This window comes from Protomyctophum bolini (genome assembly GCF_963924005.1).
Source record: "Protomyctophum bolini genome assembly, chromosome: 1".
NCBI lineage: Eukaryota > Metazoa > Chordata > Actinopteri > Myctophiformes > Myctophidae > Protomyctophum > Protomyctophum bolini.
Genome location: NC_137862.1, coordinates 21,822,150 through 21,839,506, shown reverse-complemented (window position 1 = coordinate 21,839,506; position 17,357 = coordinate 21,822,150). Strand labels below are relative to the sequence as shown.

Here is a 17,357-nt window from a genome sequence, read left to right as displayed (position 1 = left end):
GTAAGATTTTGTGTCGTTTCATCTATTTATGCAGTGCACCAATTTATATGCTTTATATGAAGGGGAAAGGCTTCAGAGTATGTAATTGTCCATCTGTAATGGAAATCAATTGGAATTTACATGAAAATCCCGTTTTGAGGCAAAAACTCTATTTGGCACACTTTGGGAACATTTGCTATCCAAATGGCTAAATTTTAGAGTCCGTCTATTACAACTATGTCTAAAATGGCTGTATAATTGATGTTCTGCCCTCACTATACGTTGGTGTACAGTCTGTATGGCTTGGCAGACAGCTAACAAAGTTCCCAATAAAGCTCCAAAAGGCAGTAACTTGGTTTAGGTTTTTTACTGGTAATAACTTCAATTTGTAAAACTGCAATACAGAAAAAATAGAAAACACAACATTGGTGTCATATACTGTACAATCATGAACCAAACATTAGTTCTTTGTATGCATCACACAAGATTACAAAAATAACATGTTGTACTCACTGTACTAAATGCATTCAACATTTTAGAAAAGATCAAACCAACTTACAAGCATATTGCTTTAAGAGCCGGCTGGCTTGAACTGAATTGACTCTGACCAAACTAATCACCTCATTAACTACCCTGGTGAGGCTGACCAGGTGAGGAGAATTACTAATTAGGCTAAGGAACATTGGTGTCCATTACACATACAAGGCTTAAAGGTAAACTACATAGAAAGTAAACGGCACAATTGCTGTACTTCAGTTCTAAGACGCCACATTTGGAGGAAGTTGGAACTGCAGTTCAGAAGTTGTAGAACACATTATGTGCATCCTTGGTCTGCTGGTAAATGGTATAGTGATGTTGAGTTATTCTCATTCAAATCAAAGTTACATTTCTGCTGTGGTTACATCTGCTGTCCCTCGTCCTGGTGGAGGCCACCACTAAACTTCCACTTGATATAATTTTTTCAAGGTGTCAACTATCCATAGAAAACCAGATTGTACATCTAGGCCTTGTAGTTATGGAGTTATAACTGATTTAGTTTGGGTATGTAATATCAGGCGAATAAAAAAAAGGACCCTGGGGTTTAAGTGGTTAAAGGTGTAGTGCACACATTTAGACCATATCCGTGGTCATCATATGGGCATACCTAACAATGGATGCCAAAAAATGGGCAAATTCTAATTTTTGTGTTTTTATATCAAAAGTCCATAGAGTTTTCACATGTGTAGAATCCATTCCTGATGTATTTTCTTTATATAATGCTGTACAGTTTTGCATGTTAAAGGTCAGGTCATGGTTAAATGTGTATACTCTTGGACATTAATTGCACTGCGTCACGTTTAAACTGAATAGATTTGTATGATAAACGAAACGGATGGTTGCATAATGTTTTCAAGATGCATTCCTGCCTCTTGTTTGTTTTTGGCCTATAAATGGATGCTGGGATGTCTGGGGATTTGAGGGTCTGGAGGAGAGCAAGAGTGACCTATGATGACCCTATGTAACATTGACTAGAAACAACTACGGTTCAGTTAAATCTCACAGTCTAGTAGTGCCATCTAGTGGCCTTTTAAACCTTTAAGGATGGGATAGCTGGATGAAGCATAATATGGAGTATTTTATATAAAACTAGATAAAGTGTCCCTCGGCACAGGTCTCCACCAGGCCAGGTCAGGTTGTGGCCTCCTGGTGGCGCTATAATAGGCCAGTGCCATTTCTTCTTACGCCTTGGATGGCAATTGGATGATTTGAGGCATTTGGTTCCAAAAAAGTGTTTTGCAAAAATCCATCTGTTGTTGGCGCGATAACAGGCCAATGTGAAAAGGGTGGGATATATATTCCTCAGCCTAGTAGGAAATTAAGTCTGTGAAAGATTTCACGTAAATTGCACGCTGCGTTCATGATTTGAGGCTTTTTGTTAAAAATGGGCCAATCCTGCAAACTTTGAAAGCCAATGTTAGCCAATTTGGATGGAATATGAAATATCAGACAGATCTGTCTTGAACACATGACTAGAGATAGGCTATTGTGTAACTATTTGCGGGATTTTTGGACAGAATCTGGAGGAGTAATATAAAAAATGTGTTTTACAAAAGTCGGCCTCCTGGTGGCGCTATAACAGGCCGTTCTGGAAAATGTGGGGCAGAGGTTTATTGTTGGCATCCAGGTAGTGTGTGTGCAAAATCTGGCATCGACCTTGTTAACGGTGCCGGAGATTAGCTGGTAACAGACGGACGGACGCACACACACACACACGCACGCGCGCAAGCTTGCTTACTTGCTTACTTACCACACACACACACGGACTACTCTCTCCGCATGCCTTCGGCCTGGTGGAGACAATGAATGATCTCAAAGCAATCCAGATTTCCAGAATAATGTTTAGTTTAAACAAAATGTGTGTGGACACATAACTAGTAACCAGAATATAATTGTGAAAGCTGTTAAAGCCTCACTTTATTTATGAATGAAATCTAATTTTGCATTAACTACTGTTCAATGGTAAACATTTCTGCACATTTCTGCACAGGTAACCAGGTTCAAATCCGGGGTGGAAGAGGAAAGTTACATTGTCCTGCTTTAATATCATAGCATTAATCAGAAAACACAGAGATAAATTAGAAAAGATTTTTTGTGTGAAGATGTTTATTTCAAAAAGCTAAATTGAATCTATCCGTTTCAGTCTATGTCCCTTGGCGTGCGTCTCCTTGTGCTCGTCTACTTTTTTGTAACCTCTTCCTTTTGCACCTCTTTCTTGTGCACCTCTTCCTTGTGCACCGCTGCCTTGTGCACTTCTTCCTTGGGCTTGTGCACAAGTTTAGGTTCAATCTTCTTCTCATGCTTTTCGTGGTGCTCATGGTGGTCGTGAACACTAGAGGGACAGAGAAAGATTTGAACACCACTCCCACAATGCGGAATTGAATAAAGTAGCCTTTGCCCTTCACTGTAAACTAACGTAGAAAAGTTGGCACCATAGCTAGTCTGCATGACAGTAAATATAAAGTGCCACAGCTTGATGAAATGCAACTAAGTGACCGGCTGCTTCTGCAAGACTCTCTTCATCCTTCAGTGTCAGCAAAACAGATCACCTCCATCACTCACTCACTCAATCGATTGACCGACCGACCGACAAACCGAACAACCAACCAACCAACCAACCAACCAACCCTTATTCATACACCAGTTGCAACTAAATGTGTTTAAGAAAAGGATAATTAAAAATTAAATGTTATTAAAAGCAGTTATTATTATGCAGAAGCCTAGTTAAATGCAGTACTAAAAAGGTTTGTTCTTATGATTTCCACAGATTTATATACCCGTAGATCCTCCGGCAGGCTGTTCTAGCTAGGACCATGAGAGCTAAAAGCTGCTTCTCCATGCCTTTCTGTTGGAGCCTCCGGAGTAATTAAGAGACCAGTTTCAAAGGATCTAAGGGCCGGACACATACGCATCGCAGATTAATAGGTGGGTGATTTAGTGATTTTAGTTATTTGATAACTAATAAAATAAATAAAACTAATATTACACATTACGCCTATAAAATAGGCGTAATGTGTGCTCTCCGCCTGGTATTTGTCAGCACACGTGTTGCTACATTCTGGACAAGTTGTAATCGACCAAATTACCAATTGCTAGACCAAACAAGAGAGCATTACAGTAATCCAGCCTGCTAGTAATAAAACCATGCATTAGCGTTAACGAGGGAGAAATAATGGTAATGTGTGCTCTCTGTCTGGTCTCAGTCACCACGTGTGTTGCTGCGTTCGGTTCTGGACAAGTTGTAACCGACCAATAGAACTTTTTCTTGGCAGACCAGACAGCAGAGCATTAACGGAACCAAGCCTGAATTTTTTTTTAAACATGCTTTAGCTTTACTGTGTCACCCTGAGAGAGAAATGGTCGAACTCTGCTGATATTTCTTAAATGATAAGAAGATATATTTTTGTAATTGTTGGTGTGGCCCTTCAGATTTAGATCTGAATAAAAAATGACGCCAAGGTTTTTGACCTGGTACTTGTAGACAATTTCTCTCCCCGGGGGCTCTGCATGTCCCAATGACTACAATGTCTGTTTTTTCTTTAACAGGGGGATGTTTTCTGACATCCATGTATTTATTTATGTTAGAGATGCAGTTTATTAAGGTGGCGGTGGGACAATCATCTGGGGATACAGAAATTCAGCATGTACTAAAATCAATTTTGTATTTTCTGATGACAGAGCCTAGTGGTGGTAGCATGTAGATGATGAAGAGAATAGGGCCCAAATGGAACCTTGAGGAACACCACATGACCACTTGAGAACTGTGCAAGAAAGATCAACAACAATCCATTTACAGCTTTTCTAATCATTAATTTCTGTATCCACCAGAGTTAATGGTCTTAAGAGCGTTTGCGGTGTGCAGGGGTCCGTTCGGAAATGTTATTAACTGACCTTGTTCGGCTTATAGTCATTCTGATGGTTGTGATCTTATCTTATAGAGGAGTGGGGGGAAAATAAGTTTTGGAATGTTATGACTTTTGTGAATGAGTTCAGAGAAATGAGCCTCTCTGATGACCCATGGCCCACGGAAGACAGCGGAAAATTGTTCGGGACGCTTACTTGAAGTGCTTCTTGATGAAATGGATAAGTCCATTGGTGGAGGAATCATGGGAGTGTACATCGTCCTTGTTCGCGAGTTCAGGCTCGATCTTATTGGCCAGCTGCTTGCCGAGCTGAACTCTGTTGTAGAGTATGAGAGAGAGAGAGAGCGAGAGAGAGAGAGAGAGAGAGAGAGAGAGAGGGAGGAAATGTCAGTGAGTTCAAGAGATGTACAAGGATGGTTACATAAAACCTATTATATATAGTGTTAATCATTTAAGACTCCTTTACTTACCCCCACTGATCAAAACTGTTGATATCCCACATAACACCCTGCACAAAGATCTTGTGCTCATACATGGCTGTAAATCAAGAACAACATTGTTAATACCTTGTTTGTAACAATAGTTCCATCAATTAATGCGCAGTTACATTATTGCTGGTAGCTTGTCACTCATGTTTTGCTCTCACCAATAAGTGCCCCCAGCATGAAGGGGTTCAGTTTCTTGAAGATGATTGAGTTGGTTGGCCTGTTGCCTTGGAATACCTGGAAGACATTTTGACAAGTCAGTTTCATCCACACTTTAGAACAGGGTTTCTCACGGTGTGTGTGCCGCACTGCCGCCGTGACCCATGTCACCCAAGTGTGTGCAATTTATCAATCTCACTTCAGTTTAACTAGACACTCTATTTGACTGCAGATCTTTCTTAGCCTAGAGTCTCTTCACCAACAATAGCAGATCTACAAGCTCACAACAATGTGATGTGTTGTGAGCTTGTAGATCGGCTATTTTTTTGTGAATGCTCCCCCCAGAACAGGAATGCTGGGGTTTAAGTGGTTGACACCTTAAAAGTACAAAAGTTATTTTCAGTTTAACTTTATAATGCAATTGTATCTTTGGGGGGGAAATATTTACATATTTAAAGTAAAGCTTTACTTCAGTGACAATGTAATTCAGGGGTGCTGTGTGTGGATGAAAAGGAAGAGGATATTTACAGGGGTGACCTGAGCCAAAAAGGTTTGAGAACCAATGCTTTACAATATGCCACTAGAGGGCAGCACTCCTTTAGTACTACTGGATTCTCAATGTTTGAGCTCAAGTTCAAATGAGTGCACTCATATATACACACCAGTGATATTCAAACAATTCACTGTCATCAAAGACAAAGACAAAGATCAATAAATACTACACTGATTGGAAATAACAGAAATATAGGCCTAAACAACTCTTTAGCATTAATTCTATTTAGCAACAGATGTACAGTAATTGCTAATTTAGCAGCACATTTTAAAGCATTTCTAGAGTCATCTGTTAACTTTTGAAATAATCTGGTCTCTCTCTTCACTTATGATTCTGTTCCCTCTCTGTTTTATACAGTATTTTATACTAATACTTTGTTAAAGCCGGAAGAAATCGGTGTAATTTTTTATTTTAGCGGTATATCATCTCTGTCAGGTGGAAACCTCATACTGTGTCCAAAACTGGACACAGTAACTGTGGTTAGAACGATCAAGTATGCCATAGGGTAGGCACGGACAGTTACCTCAACCGTCTGGGCACCTACTGTAGGCAGCCAAGCCAGCCAGACGGCGTGCCGTGGGCTCGACTCCCGAGCCTGACGGCCTTTTCCGCGTGTCACTCCCCATCTTTCTCCCCCTTTCCTGTCTGACTAGTCTTCCCTAACAATAAAGGCATAAAAAGCCCCAAAACTAATCTTAGAAAAAAGGGGCAAAAAGTATGCCGCAGGGTGTTGCAGACCACTTTTCAACCTATCTTCATATAATAGGTCCTCACTAATGTTCATGATAAAATACCACAATTTTCTCTACTCTGTGTCTGTGGTCAGTTCAGAAACCCGTCCACCAGTGACATCATCGTTAGGCAGATTAATTTTAAACAAGATTTTTTTTAACGTTAGAACGATGGCTACTATTTTCACATTACTTTTCAGGAATAGAAAGCATGCAGTTTCTATTAGCTTAGATTCCCCATTGATGATGTCACTGGTGGACTGAACCGTTTCTGAACTGCCCACAGTCCTCCTATGAGACACAGACTGAGTAGAAAACAATTGTGCCATTTTTTTCATGATCATTAGTGAGGACCAATTATATGAAGATATGTTAAAGTGGTGAAGTGGTCCTTTAATTTACAAAAAAGGAAAAAATACTAAAAGTTAAAATATGGAGAAATCTAGTATGCAAAGGTTGCATAATAATGATGCAATGAGAATACTCCTTAAAAACCCAGAGGGGGCAGTGCTAGTCACTACTGGAGTGAGGACTTGTTCAAGTTCATGCAATGGCTGGATGTATCTGAAAACAGTATAATTGTGGCTCTCTCAAATCCCACTATGAGCTGTTCACGCTATACATCCAGAGTTACAGACTAAGGGTGCACTGGTTAAAATCCCTGTATGTTCTGCCTGTGGGTTAAGTTATAGTTATGTACTATTTATTTTACATATTTTTAATGATCTTATATTGCCTGTCGTGTTTCTTTTATGTTGTTGTACGTTGTATATGGATCTGAGTCCGCTAATAATGTTTGAATTTAATTGAAAATTAATGTCTCTGACCAACAGTAACAATATATCGCAACATAGGTTTTTCATTATTTGTAGAATGGGTTAAAGCCCTTGGATATTATTACATGAGTCTTGATGTAACTCACTTTGTGTGGCAGGATCTTCTCCAGGTCCTCTTCGCTGGCGCCGCTGGCCTCCAGCTCCTTCCTGGCTTCCTCTGTGGTCTTTCCCATCATCAGAGCCTCTGTCTGGGCCAGGAAGTTGGCCAGCAGGATCTACAAGCACAACACACAAGCCCAGTCCAGTCGTTGTCAAACATCTTCATGGCAAGGACACCCAAATGTTGTTGGCTTGTACAGTAGATCGGCTATTTACAAATAGCCAAATATTTTGTAATATTAAAAACTAAAGTTTTCAAATAATCGTAGAGGAGTATTAAGTACAATATTTGCCACTGAGATGTAGTGGGACTGTGGGGTAGAAGTAAAAGTATACATTTGGAAATACTCGAGTGAAGTAAAACATACCTCAAAATTGTACTACATTACGGCACTTGAGTAAATGTACTTCCAGTACTTGGTTACCTTATGGTGCAGGTTGTCTCTGATGGGGTGCTGTGACTGGGCGGGGATCAGGAAGTCGCAAGGGACCATGCGTGTTCCTGTGGGTGATACAGGTGGGTTGCAGTGTTGTTTTTGGCAGCAAATTTCTATTTTAGTTTAGTCATAGTCTTTGGAATGAAACTTCATTTAGTTTTAGTCATATCTTAGTCACCTGGAATGTTTAGTCTAGTTTAGTTAGTGTTAGTCTGTGTTGGTCTAGTTTTAGTTGACTAATGTCACAAGATTTTAGTCGACTAAATCTGCAGTTCATTTCATCGACTAAAATGTATTTTGGCGGCCTTGATGCCGTCGCAATGGCTCATTTTACACTTGTCCACTAGTCCCTTCCTAACATTTTAGTTTAGTCTAGTTTCTATCTGTTGACGAACAACACTGGTGGGTTGCACACTGGTGGGTTGAAGTTTGTCAGTCAGTGAGTGGCACATTCAGTGCATTCACAGTCCGAATCATCAAATATGAACCAACCAGTTTATTTTTTTATTTTTTTTATTCCTGTTAGCATTACATGGTTATTGATTATTAGTAATGCAATGTTACATCAGAAGTCAACATGAGTGAATTCTTCACAGACTAACATCACGGTACAAATACATTTGTTTAGATTCAGAGTAGTGACCTAAAAAATATGTACTTTTGATGTCAATCCACGGGGTCACATGACACTGAAGCTTTGCTTCACTCACTACATTTGGAGAGTTTTCACTTAAAAGAAGATATCCAACATTTGCTAAGTATATACTATATAGTACTTCAGCATTTTAGTATTTTAACCACATGAGCTCTAAGGTTCCTATATTCTGGGCATGTCGTAATGGGGGAATATTCGGGGTGCCCGCTGGCCTAGTGGTCCAGGCGCATGCCACATACAGGTTCTGGCCTGGCAGCGCAGTGCGTGTTCGAGTCCCGTTCATGACAACCTTTGCTGCATGTCTCCCCCCGTCTCTCTCTCCCTCTTTCCTGTCATTCTTCACTTCAATAAAGGCAGAAAAGCAAAAATCCCATCACTGTGTCACGTCGTGAGATTTGGTGTAGGGGTAAAGGGCCGGCCAAGTATTGACCCCTGGGAAACCCCCTGGTCAACAAAGAATATAACTGTTACCTCTGCTTCTGGTTTCGGTAATAATGTATTTTTTTCGTGAGCGGGTTATCATCCCTCAGCTCAACCCTCACCCTGGAGGGCCAGTGGTCCACTCTTTGTCTAGTCCCGACCCGTTCAGCATGGGTGACCCTGGCCTGCCAGGAGTACCATACTCCTGCCGACATAGCTCTATGGGTCATGGAGACGTGCAAACCACTCTACCACGATATGGTATCCCAACAAAGAATACAGTAGGGGTTTAAGTGGTTGAAAATTAACTCTGCCCTGGCAGACCGTACCTTGGTGGATGAGCTGGTAGAATGCGTGCTGCCCGTTGGTTCCTGGCTCCCCCCAGACAATGGGTCCGGTGTGGTAGTTTACACGGGTACCATCTTTAGTGACGTACTTTCCATTGGACTCCATATCACCCTGCATAAAAATAATTAAGAATGTCTTTGTCTGCAGTAGATTTGCTGCTGCACTGATGCAAAGCAAGACATGTATGCAATGGTATTGTTGCGAACGCGGTGAGCACTTACTATGAGACCTAGCAGATCATGTCTGTCTGTGTGTGTGTGTGTGTGTGTGTGTGTGTCTGTCCCGCTTTTGTTCCCATATATGGAGCTGAGTGATTACGTCACCATGACTCAGCCATAACCATATAAGGAGTCCCCAAAGCAGCTATACGTCCAAAACCCAAATATGTACGAGCTGCGTTCGCTTCCCGCGTTTGCACGTCTTACTGGTATACATTAATCTGCTGTTTCTGAATGTCTGGTCCGGGGACCCTTATGGGTCTCTCTTATTGATCTGTAACACTGAGAGTGTACAAATGGAACCAAATTCACCCTGTAAGGGTCCATTTATTGTTTGTAACAGTGTAGGCTAAATGGGGACCTTTTTTTTTATGTTACCAAATGGGAAATGTTCTAATGCATATCAAACTGGGGGGGTGTTTGAAAATGAAAAGGTGAACCACTGCATTAATTGTTCTGTGTATGATCTTCTGTGGTACATGATTGTAATTCTTTAAACAATAGCTATAGATGTTCTGTGTTTTGGTAAAAGAGACACTTTTAAACATGTGGTTTGACTTTGGCTGTGTTTGTGGCTTTTCACTGAGGTGTTTGTGTGACGTGTATATAGCACTGGAGGACAGACCTGCTGGAAGTAAGCAGGGAAGCGGTGCATGTACTGGTCATAGGGAAGCATGGCGTGGGTCTCTGCATGAAAGAAGTTGATGTACCAAATACCCAGCATGGCCAGCAGAACAGGGGCGTTCTTCTCCAGAGGGGCTGTGCAGAAGTGCTTGTCCTAAAGAGGAGTGGAAGGTAAACATATTCACACAGGCTCTACTGCTCTCCGCGGTGGTTTTGTAATTGTGCTACAACAGTGGGAACTGGGATGTGTACATGGTAGAGTACATTAATACAATATACGTAACTTATACAATTGGGGTGGTTGTATTTTGTCTGCCTGCTCTTCTATTGAGACATTTAGATCATGACAAAGTCCAATTTTGACAAGATTCAATTTATCCCCTGAGCAAGCAGAAAAGGCTCTATCAACTCTCAATGGTACAAATGTCAGCACTAACGTAGGGAAACGGTTTAAGATCCGGGGGAAAGGAAAGTTACATAGTGCAGCTTTAAACAAGAAATGCAAAGTTGCTTCATCTGATTATGGTGTACCTACCATATAGTGAGCACCCTCCAGAAGATGTTCAAAGTTCTCCCAGCCTGGCAAGGAAAGGCATATCAGAGAACAACTATCCATGTCACAGAACAGCTACAGTATAGATGTCACAGAACAGCTTGATGTGAATGTTCAGATTGAATTATACAGACATAGTTCATAGATAGATTTATTGACCGACTGATTATGCCAAAAATGATGTTATTTTCTATCAATTACACACCCCATGAACCGGCAGAGTGTCCGGTAGGAGACTCAAAGAGGAATGTGACAAAAACAAAAATAATCTCCATGAATTCAAGGCTTCGTGGGGTGTGTAATTGATAGAAAATAAGCTTTATTTGGGTGAACTACTCTTTTATGGTAGAAATATGCCTCAAACTACTGCCTTACAGCTGCTGTGTCTATCTATCTGCCCATGGTCCATATATGGAGCTGGCATGTTCTGAACTTCTGACATCACACCACTCCATATTTGGGTGCCTGACACAGAAATCCTAGGAATAAGGGGACACAGACACATACGGAAATCTCCATATCTGGGCATAAAAGGGACACAGACAGATGGGTCGAACGGGTACTCTACATTTCCGGGTTTTCCAGAACCAGCACAAAAGCCTCATTTGGCATGCTTGACAAAGAACTCCATATATGGGCATAAGAGTGACACATAATCACTGGGTGGAGCATGCATTTCTGGTTGTCCAGGACCTGATCACCCCTATATCTCCATATATGGATCTGGCTTGTTCTGACATCACAACATGGGCACCGCTCTAGTGCTTACAAATGGAGAGAAGAAGAGGTCTCCCCCTATAGAAAATGTACATCCTCTGGTAATGAAAGCTAATTGTAAACGAGTTCTGAAATGATCTTTCATACATACCAATGTGCAGCGCAATGGACATTCCAATTGCGGACCACAGGGAGAAACGACCACCGACCCACTGGAAGAGAAGGCACGCATTGTATTTATATTGGCCACATGATGTCTTACGTCATCATTTAGTACCCTAAACAATTAAAGTCCATAGACTTGGCTGGCAAACAATTTATATCATAAGTGCTCAGTCTAAACAAACAAAAAATCCCATCGACTTGGCTGCCATAGGACATAATCTTCAAAAGCCATGCATTGGAGGGGCTAAAATACATGAAAATAATGAATTAGAACTAGAACTGCATCACAGTACTTCCGGTTGAAATGCAATAACATAGATAGTGTCATGGAGTTTTGTAGATCGTGCATTAACGGCCGAAAAAGCAGCTATCATTCTTCGCATAATACTTAGCAATTTTTGTGTAAAATGTGGAGTACTTTTCAGTTTGCGTGTGCTGTGAGACCCAGAGCAGAGCTGACTTGAACTCCATGGCCATCCTCTCGGATTAGCCTGATACGAGAATGTTTGCATATTTTTGCAGAGGGTTTCATCTGGTTAAATATCACGGTATGTTTCTCGCTCTTGGTCATGGGACAAGGAAACGCACACGCTAAAGATGGCACCAGATGATCATTCAACACATGTTACAGGTGACATTCTAACACGAGAATATCACCTGTAATTTATACTATACTTGTAACCGGCAGCAAAACTTCCATGAGGGGCAGGTTTCCCTGTCATATAAAGGGCATATTAGCGCGTCAAATACAAGTAAATCCAGCGCAGCGATAGTTCATTGAGACACGGAAGGCAGTAGGTTTAATATATAATCCCATAGTAGAGGAGGCTGAACAAACAAAAGACACGCACATCTATACCTATAAAAAAAAAAAAAAAAATCTTCTTAATATATAATCCCCCCTTCATTCTCTATCAGCAATTCATTCTGTTCCTTTAAATCAGCTGTTTCTTTCCATGTCAACTGCCCTCATGCTATATGGATGCATTGAAAGTTATGTTGATGTAATGTATTTTTGTTATGCTCTGCTCTGGGGTTTGTTGTTGATATCAGAGCTATGTGTCTCGATACACATACTAAATGCAATAGCTTTGCAATAAATGGTTAATGGTCATTCTGAGCTGAAGTGTTTCAATGAACTATATGTAGATACCTGACCTTTTATGCGACCGCAGCCTTTACTGTAACCTCTGCGGAAGAGAAGGTCGCGACCAATAATAACACACCTCAGAGCTGTGCTGCAGAACGAGGCTTCTGATTACCAGGCAGCTGCTGGCCAGAGTGCCTATCCAACTGCTTCACAGGTCAAAAGTCTAGCCTATTTATAGTTCCTCTCTAAGCGCTGCATCATACGGGACCTAGTGTGTTTCGCTTCAAAGGCTTCCTACTGTAAGTACACTCACGTCCCAGAACTCGAACATGTTCTCTGTGTCAATGCCGAAGTCCTTTACTTTGGGCTGGGGGAAGAAACAGAGAGAAAGATGATGGTAACTTCATGCTGTATGACTATGGTCAATGGTTAGAATGTTTTGAAATGCGGATTGACTACATTTTCCTTGGTAACAGTGCCTTGTGCATGAATTATACTTGAACTTACTGCGTTGGTGGAGAGTGCCACGAAGTGCTTAGCAACAGCTTTTTTCTGTTTAGGTCCAAGAAAGAGATATTAAGAACAGAGTATAGATATATCTACCAAATGTTTATGTGCAGAGAATGCACAGCTGCATTCTTGGACCACTCAGAACTCACGTCTTTGGCATGCTCAAGGAACCATGCCTTTGCAGACTCAGCATTGGTAATGGTCTCTTGGGTCGTGAATGTCTGCAGAAGAAATACAAAGTTACCTAACCACAAAGTGTAAACAGTGTCTTTGGTATGACCCAGCCGAGGAATCGAAATTCCATCTTAAGTAGGCAAATGTATGCAAATGGAGCACCTTCGATGCGACGATGAAGAGGGTGGTCTCCCAGTTGAGCTTCTTCAGGGTCTTGGCAACATGTGTTCCGTCAATGTTGGACACGAACCAAACGTGGGGTCCGTCGTGTGAGTATGGTTTCAGGGCTTCAGTCACCATCAGGGGGCCCTAAACATTCAATTAAACAGTTACGTGACGTTACGCTGCAATTTGTTTGTGCTAACATATTATGAGTCAAGTAAGTGTAAGCAAGTGTTTTAGTCTTAGCCTTAAATAGATTTTATTTTATTTTTGACATGACATGATATATTTTGTATTGTTCATTACTATGCAGTATCCCGTCTAAATAAACAAATAAAGTAAAGTATGTTCTGATATTATTAGAATGAATATTTTGCATTGACCATACAGTCAGTCAGAACTCAGTTTACTCACAAGGTCAGATCCTCCGATCCCAATGTTGACGACATCAGTGATTTTCTTTCCGGTGAAGCCCAACCACTCACCATGACGAACTCTCTGTATTAACACAACAGACAAACACAAATGAGTTGCATTGTGATGCATTGAAAGCTTGTAGATCTGCTATTTTTGCCAAATGTTTGCCTATTTTCACTGAATGTGCAAAGTTCCCAAAAGAGTGACGCTAGGGTTCTATATATAAGTGAAAGTTTGTTTACTTAGTTCAGTTTGTTTATTTACATAATGAATAAAGCATATAGCAGAAATATGATAAAACCACAGTAAGGTCATTATAGGATTGCATTTTCTTTTTTTAAATATGACAAACTACTCATCACTATGTGTGCGTGACACACGTATCATGTTGATTGGATAACCATCAGGAATAGGATAACCATTCAAGAGTGTATTCAATTTGTGGTCCTTTGGAATGTGTGTGAGGACACTATTTAAAACATGAGGACATAAATATTTGTCAATGGCCAAATCGATTACTCTACTATGTGAAAAACAAAGTTGTAAAAAAATAGGGGAACAAAAGAAAGAAAACACTTGTAAAAAGGGTACTTGGCTCAGGTTTCACTCACGTGGACGAATCCCTTCATCTTCTCCAGAACCTTGTTGACTTCTGGCATGACATCCTTGCCATTGAGCATGATGGGAGTGTTGGAGCGGTTCCTCAGAGCCACGTGGAGAACAGCACGGTCCTACACACAATTTACAATGTAGGCATTTAGCAGATGCTCTTAATCCAGAGCGATTTACAGTAAGCAAGAACAAAAACATCATAGAAGGTAATACATCATAGAAATCGTCATCATGAATCATATGTAAGCTAAGAACCTAACAGTGGAATAATGAAACTATGCATATATATTAAATAGTGCTATGTCTACATAAAATGTAGAAATAGCAGCAAGTGCTACAGGCTAAAAAGAAGACGGAAGAGGTGGGTTTTCAGATTACGGCGGAAGATTCGGAGTGAGTCTGCAGTTCTGATTGCAATGGGAAGTGCATTCCATAGTTTTGAAGCCATAAGGGTGCCATAATGTATACATGTATTTAAAAGGGGGGGCTTTTTTGTAAAATCCCAGCCCACAATACCTTCATATATTAAAAAAATTATGTATGTATGTAGGTATGTATATGTATGCATGTATTGTTATGTTATGTTATGTTTGTTGTGGACCCCAGGAAGAGTAGCTGCTACTTTGGTGGCAGCCAATGGGGATTCGAATTAACAAAGAATATGGGGATTTACAGATAAAGTATTCACACAGAGTGTCAGAGACCAATGTTAATACAAACTATGTATCTACTGTATAATGCACACCTCAGTAAAGTTGATCTTCTCTGCATGGAACATCTTATCCCTGGCAGCCTCCACTCCTCTTGCCTTGGCCTGTGGACAAAACACAATATGGTGAATAGTGTGACGATGATCCTAGATGATATCTGTACAGTGCAGTTGGTCGTGTTCATTTTCAGAAGTGTCTAATGAACGAAAACTTCAAACGACTTCCAAGGAATCACAGGATATCATGCCTGCTGCTCAATCACAACAAATCAAGACGGCTTTTGAATAGTGGTGTGGAAAGATGAACACAAATAATGGCTTATAAATGCTAGCAGTGGAAACATTTCAAGTACAATCAATCATGCTTGACAGACATGAATTTACCAGCTCCATCAACATCTTCATCACTTCCTCGGTGACAAGGTTCTTAGAGTAATCCAGGAGGATATCTCCATGATCAGACTTCAATGTTGTGCTGTTGAAATGCACAATGTTCAGACTGGATTAAGACCATGTAAAAGCGAGACAATGGCTGGAGGAAGTTTGGGGCTAGTTTGCCTACACACTGTGGGATAATAGAGACAGTGCAGTGTTGGGCAACCACCTCTTTTTGATCTACCAGGTGTTCAGACAACCATTATAAACCATTATTGTTTGATGGTTTGATATTGCATACGTTTCACCCGAGATAGTCAGGGGTTGTGTTTACTACCTTTATTATTCATATTAAATATATATATATATAGATTGACTCGTTCTTTGTTTTATTATTAAACAATATATTAAGAATTTGCTCAGACTTTTATTGAAAGGATAGCCCCTTGAGATGCAGCATCTCATTTTAGAGGGGGTCCCATACACAGGGAAAAACGTTACATACAGTACAGTGCAGTTACACAAATAGACAATAGACAATACAGACATGTACAGATACAGTTAGCTTGCTCATCCTCTCCCACCCCCCATCCCCTCAACTCTCTCTGGACAAGCGTATTGAGAGTACAGTACAGTACAGTACAGTACAGTGACTTGACTGATTGATTGATTGATTGATTGATTGATTGATTGATTGGCATTGGGTGATCACACAAAAATGGCCATGTGCTTGAACAACTAGGCCGGCCCAGGCTCCCACACAAATGTCTGTGTTGTCACTGGATGCTGTTGTATCCTACTGGCTCACCTGCCAGTGAGGACCCCCCACCAGGAGGACGTATAGAGCCTTCATCCTGCTTCTCCTGCACAACACTCCCTGCTGACAGTTGCCTCCCCAGCCCGTAAGAGTACATGCAATGACAATTATCACCCTCCCTGCCCGGCTTCCCCCTCTGAACAGGGGCAATTGTGCTCGTGTAGACGCCCGACAAAGCCGGATGCACCACAGTGGATCCTACCCACACCCTCTGTGGTGGTGGGTAGGGACTTTATTACTGTGCCACCCGAGTGCTTGTCAGGGATCCTCTAAGATCAAGCTGGTCTTAAGAAGACTCCCATATGGAATTGGTGGAAGTGATTCATGAAGCCGTCTTGCAGGTGTTCAACATTTGTAATCAGAATAACATAAATTGGGGGTTAAGGTGATTTTAGAAACTAATAAATAGACTTTAAATCACTCCTCAAGACTAATTTATTTTCTCTAGTTTTTAATGTTGTTTGAGTCTACAGATGTTTTCTATTTTATTTCATAACGTTTTCATTGTTACATGTCCTGTGACCTGTTATTGCACAGGCCTGTTCTGTTGATGCTTATACAGCACTTTCGTCACATTTGATTGTTGTGCCATATGAATAAGGTTTTAATTGATTTTATAATAAATTAAGTATATTATTATTATTATTAAGATGAAGTATATAACACCACTGTCACTGAAAATGGTTGACATTAAGAATAATATGAACACATTCAGCACAATGGAACACAAGTTCCATTTGCAACATTTGCGAGTGCTGAACTGAGACGCATACCTGAACTTGTGGAACCTCTCTGGGTCGGCCTCAAACATGTGCCTCATGTTGAGGTTCAGGGCATGGGCCTTGTACCATTCCTGGAGCTTGCGGAAGATGGGGTCGTGTGTCAGTCCCATGGTGTCTGGTCAAGAGGCTGTGGTCCGTCCTGCTTAACGTAGCTGGCTGAGTGAGCAGTGAGCAGGAGGAAGCCAGAGCTTTTTGAAGGCTTGGGTCGGACTGGCCCCTCCTACAATTGACATTATGTTCAGGGCTCATGTACAGTATGGTGGCATGTACATAAGCCCTGAGATACACTGTGATGCAACCGTAACGCTTGTGTGCAGTGGTTGTCACTTT

At 41.0% G+C, this 17,357-nt stretch overlaps 1 protein-coding gene across 1 annotated transcript; it reads right to left on the bottom strand.

Moving 5' to 3' along the window:
* Window positions 1-2,594: 2,594 nt before the first annotated feature.
* gpib (glucose-6-phosphate isomerase b) lies at window positions 2,595-17,180 on the bottom strand. The gene is made up of 20 exons (XM_080787891.1): window positions 17,019-17,180; window positions 15,438-15,528; window positions 15,090-15,158; window positions 14,344-14,463; window positions 13,730-13,813; window positions 13,316-13,462; window positions 13,129-13,200; window positions 12,977-13,021; window positions 12,783-12,836; window positions 11,366-11,426; window positions 10,480-10,523; window positions 9,946-10,098; window positions 9,084-9,213; window positions 7,668-7,744; window positions 7,230-7,358; window positions 5,026-5,101; window positions 4,850-4,916; window positions 4,576-4,695; window positions 4,408-4,447; window positions 2,595-2,848 (listed from the first exon to the last, which is right to left on the bottom strand). The coding sequence occupies exons 1-19, from the start codon at window positions 17,135-17,137 to the stop codon at window positions 4,444-4,446; spliced, it is 1,662 nt and encodes a 553-aa protein (XP_080644017.1). The 5' UTR covers window positions 17,138-17,180; the 3' UTR covers window positions 2,595-2,848; window positions 4,408-4,443.
* Between the last annotated feature and the right edge of the window lie 177 nt (window positions 17,181-17,357).

Excerpts from the sequence above, each read along its gene's own strand:
- gpib (XM_080787891.1), bottom strand. The coding sequence starts at position 17,137 with ATGGGACTGACACACGACCCCATCTTCCGCAAGCTCCAGGAATGGTAC. Across the intron at positions 11,427-12,782 it reads ACATGTTCGAGTTCTGGGAC|TGGGTCGGTGGTCGTTTCTC; the intron begins GTGAGTGTACTT and ends CTTCTCTTCCAG. Across the intron at positions 5,102-7,229 it reads AGAAGATCCTGCCACACAAA|GTATTCCAAGGCAACAGGCC; the intron begins GTGAGTTACATC and ends AATGTCTTCCAG.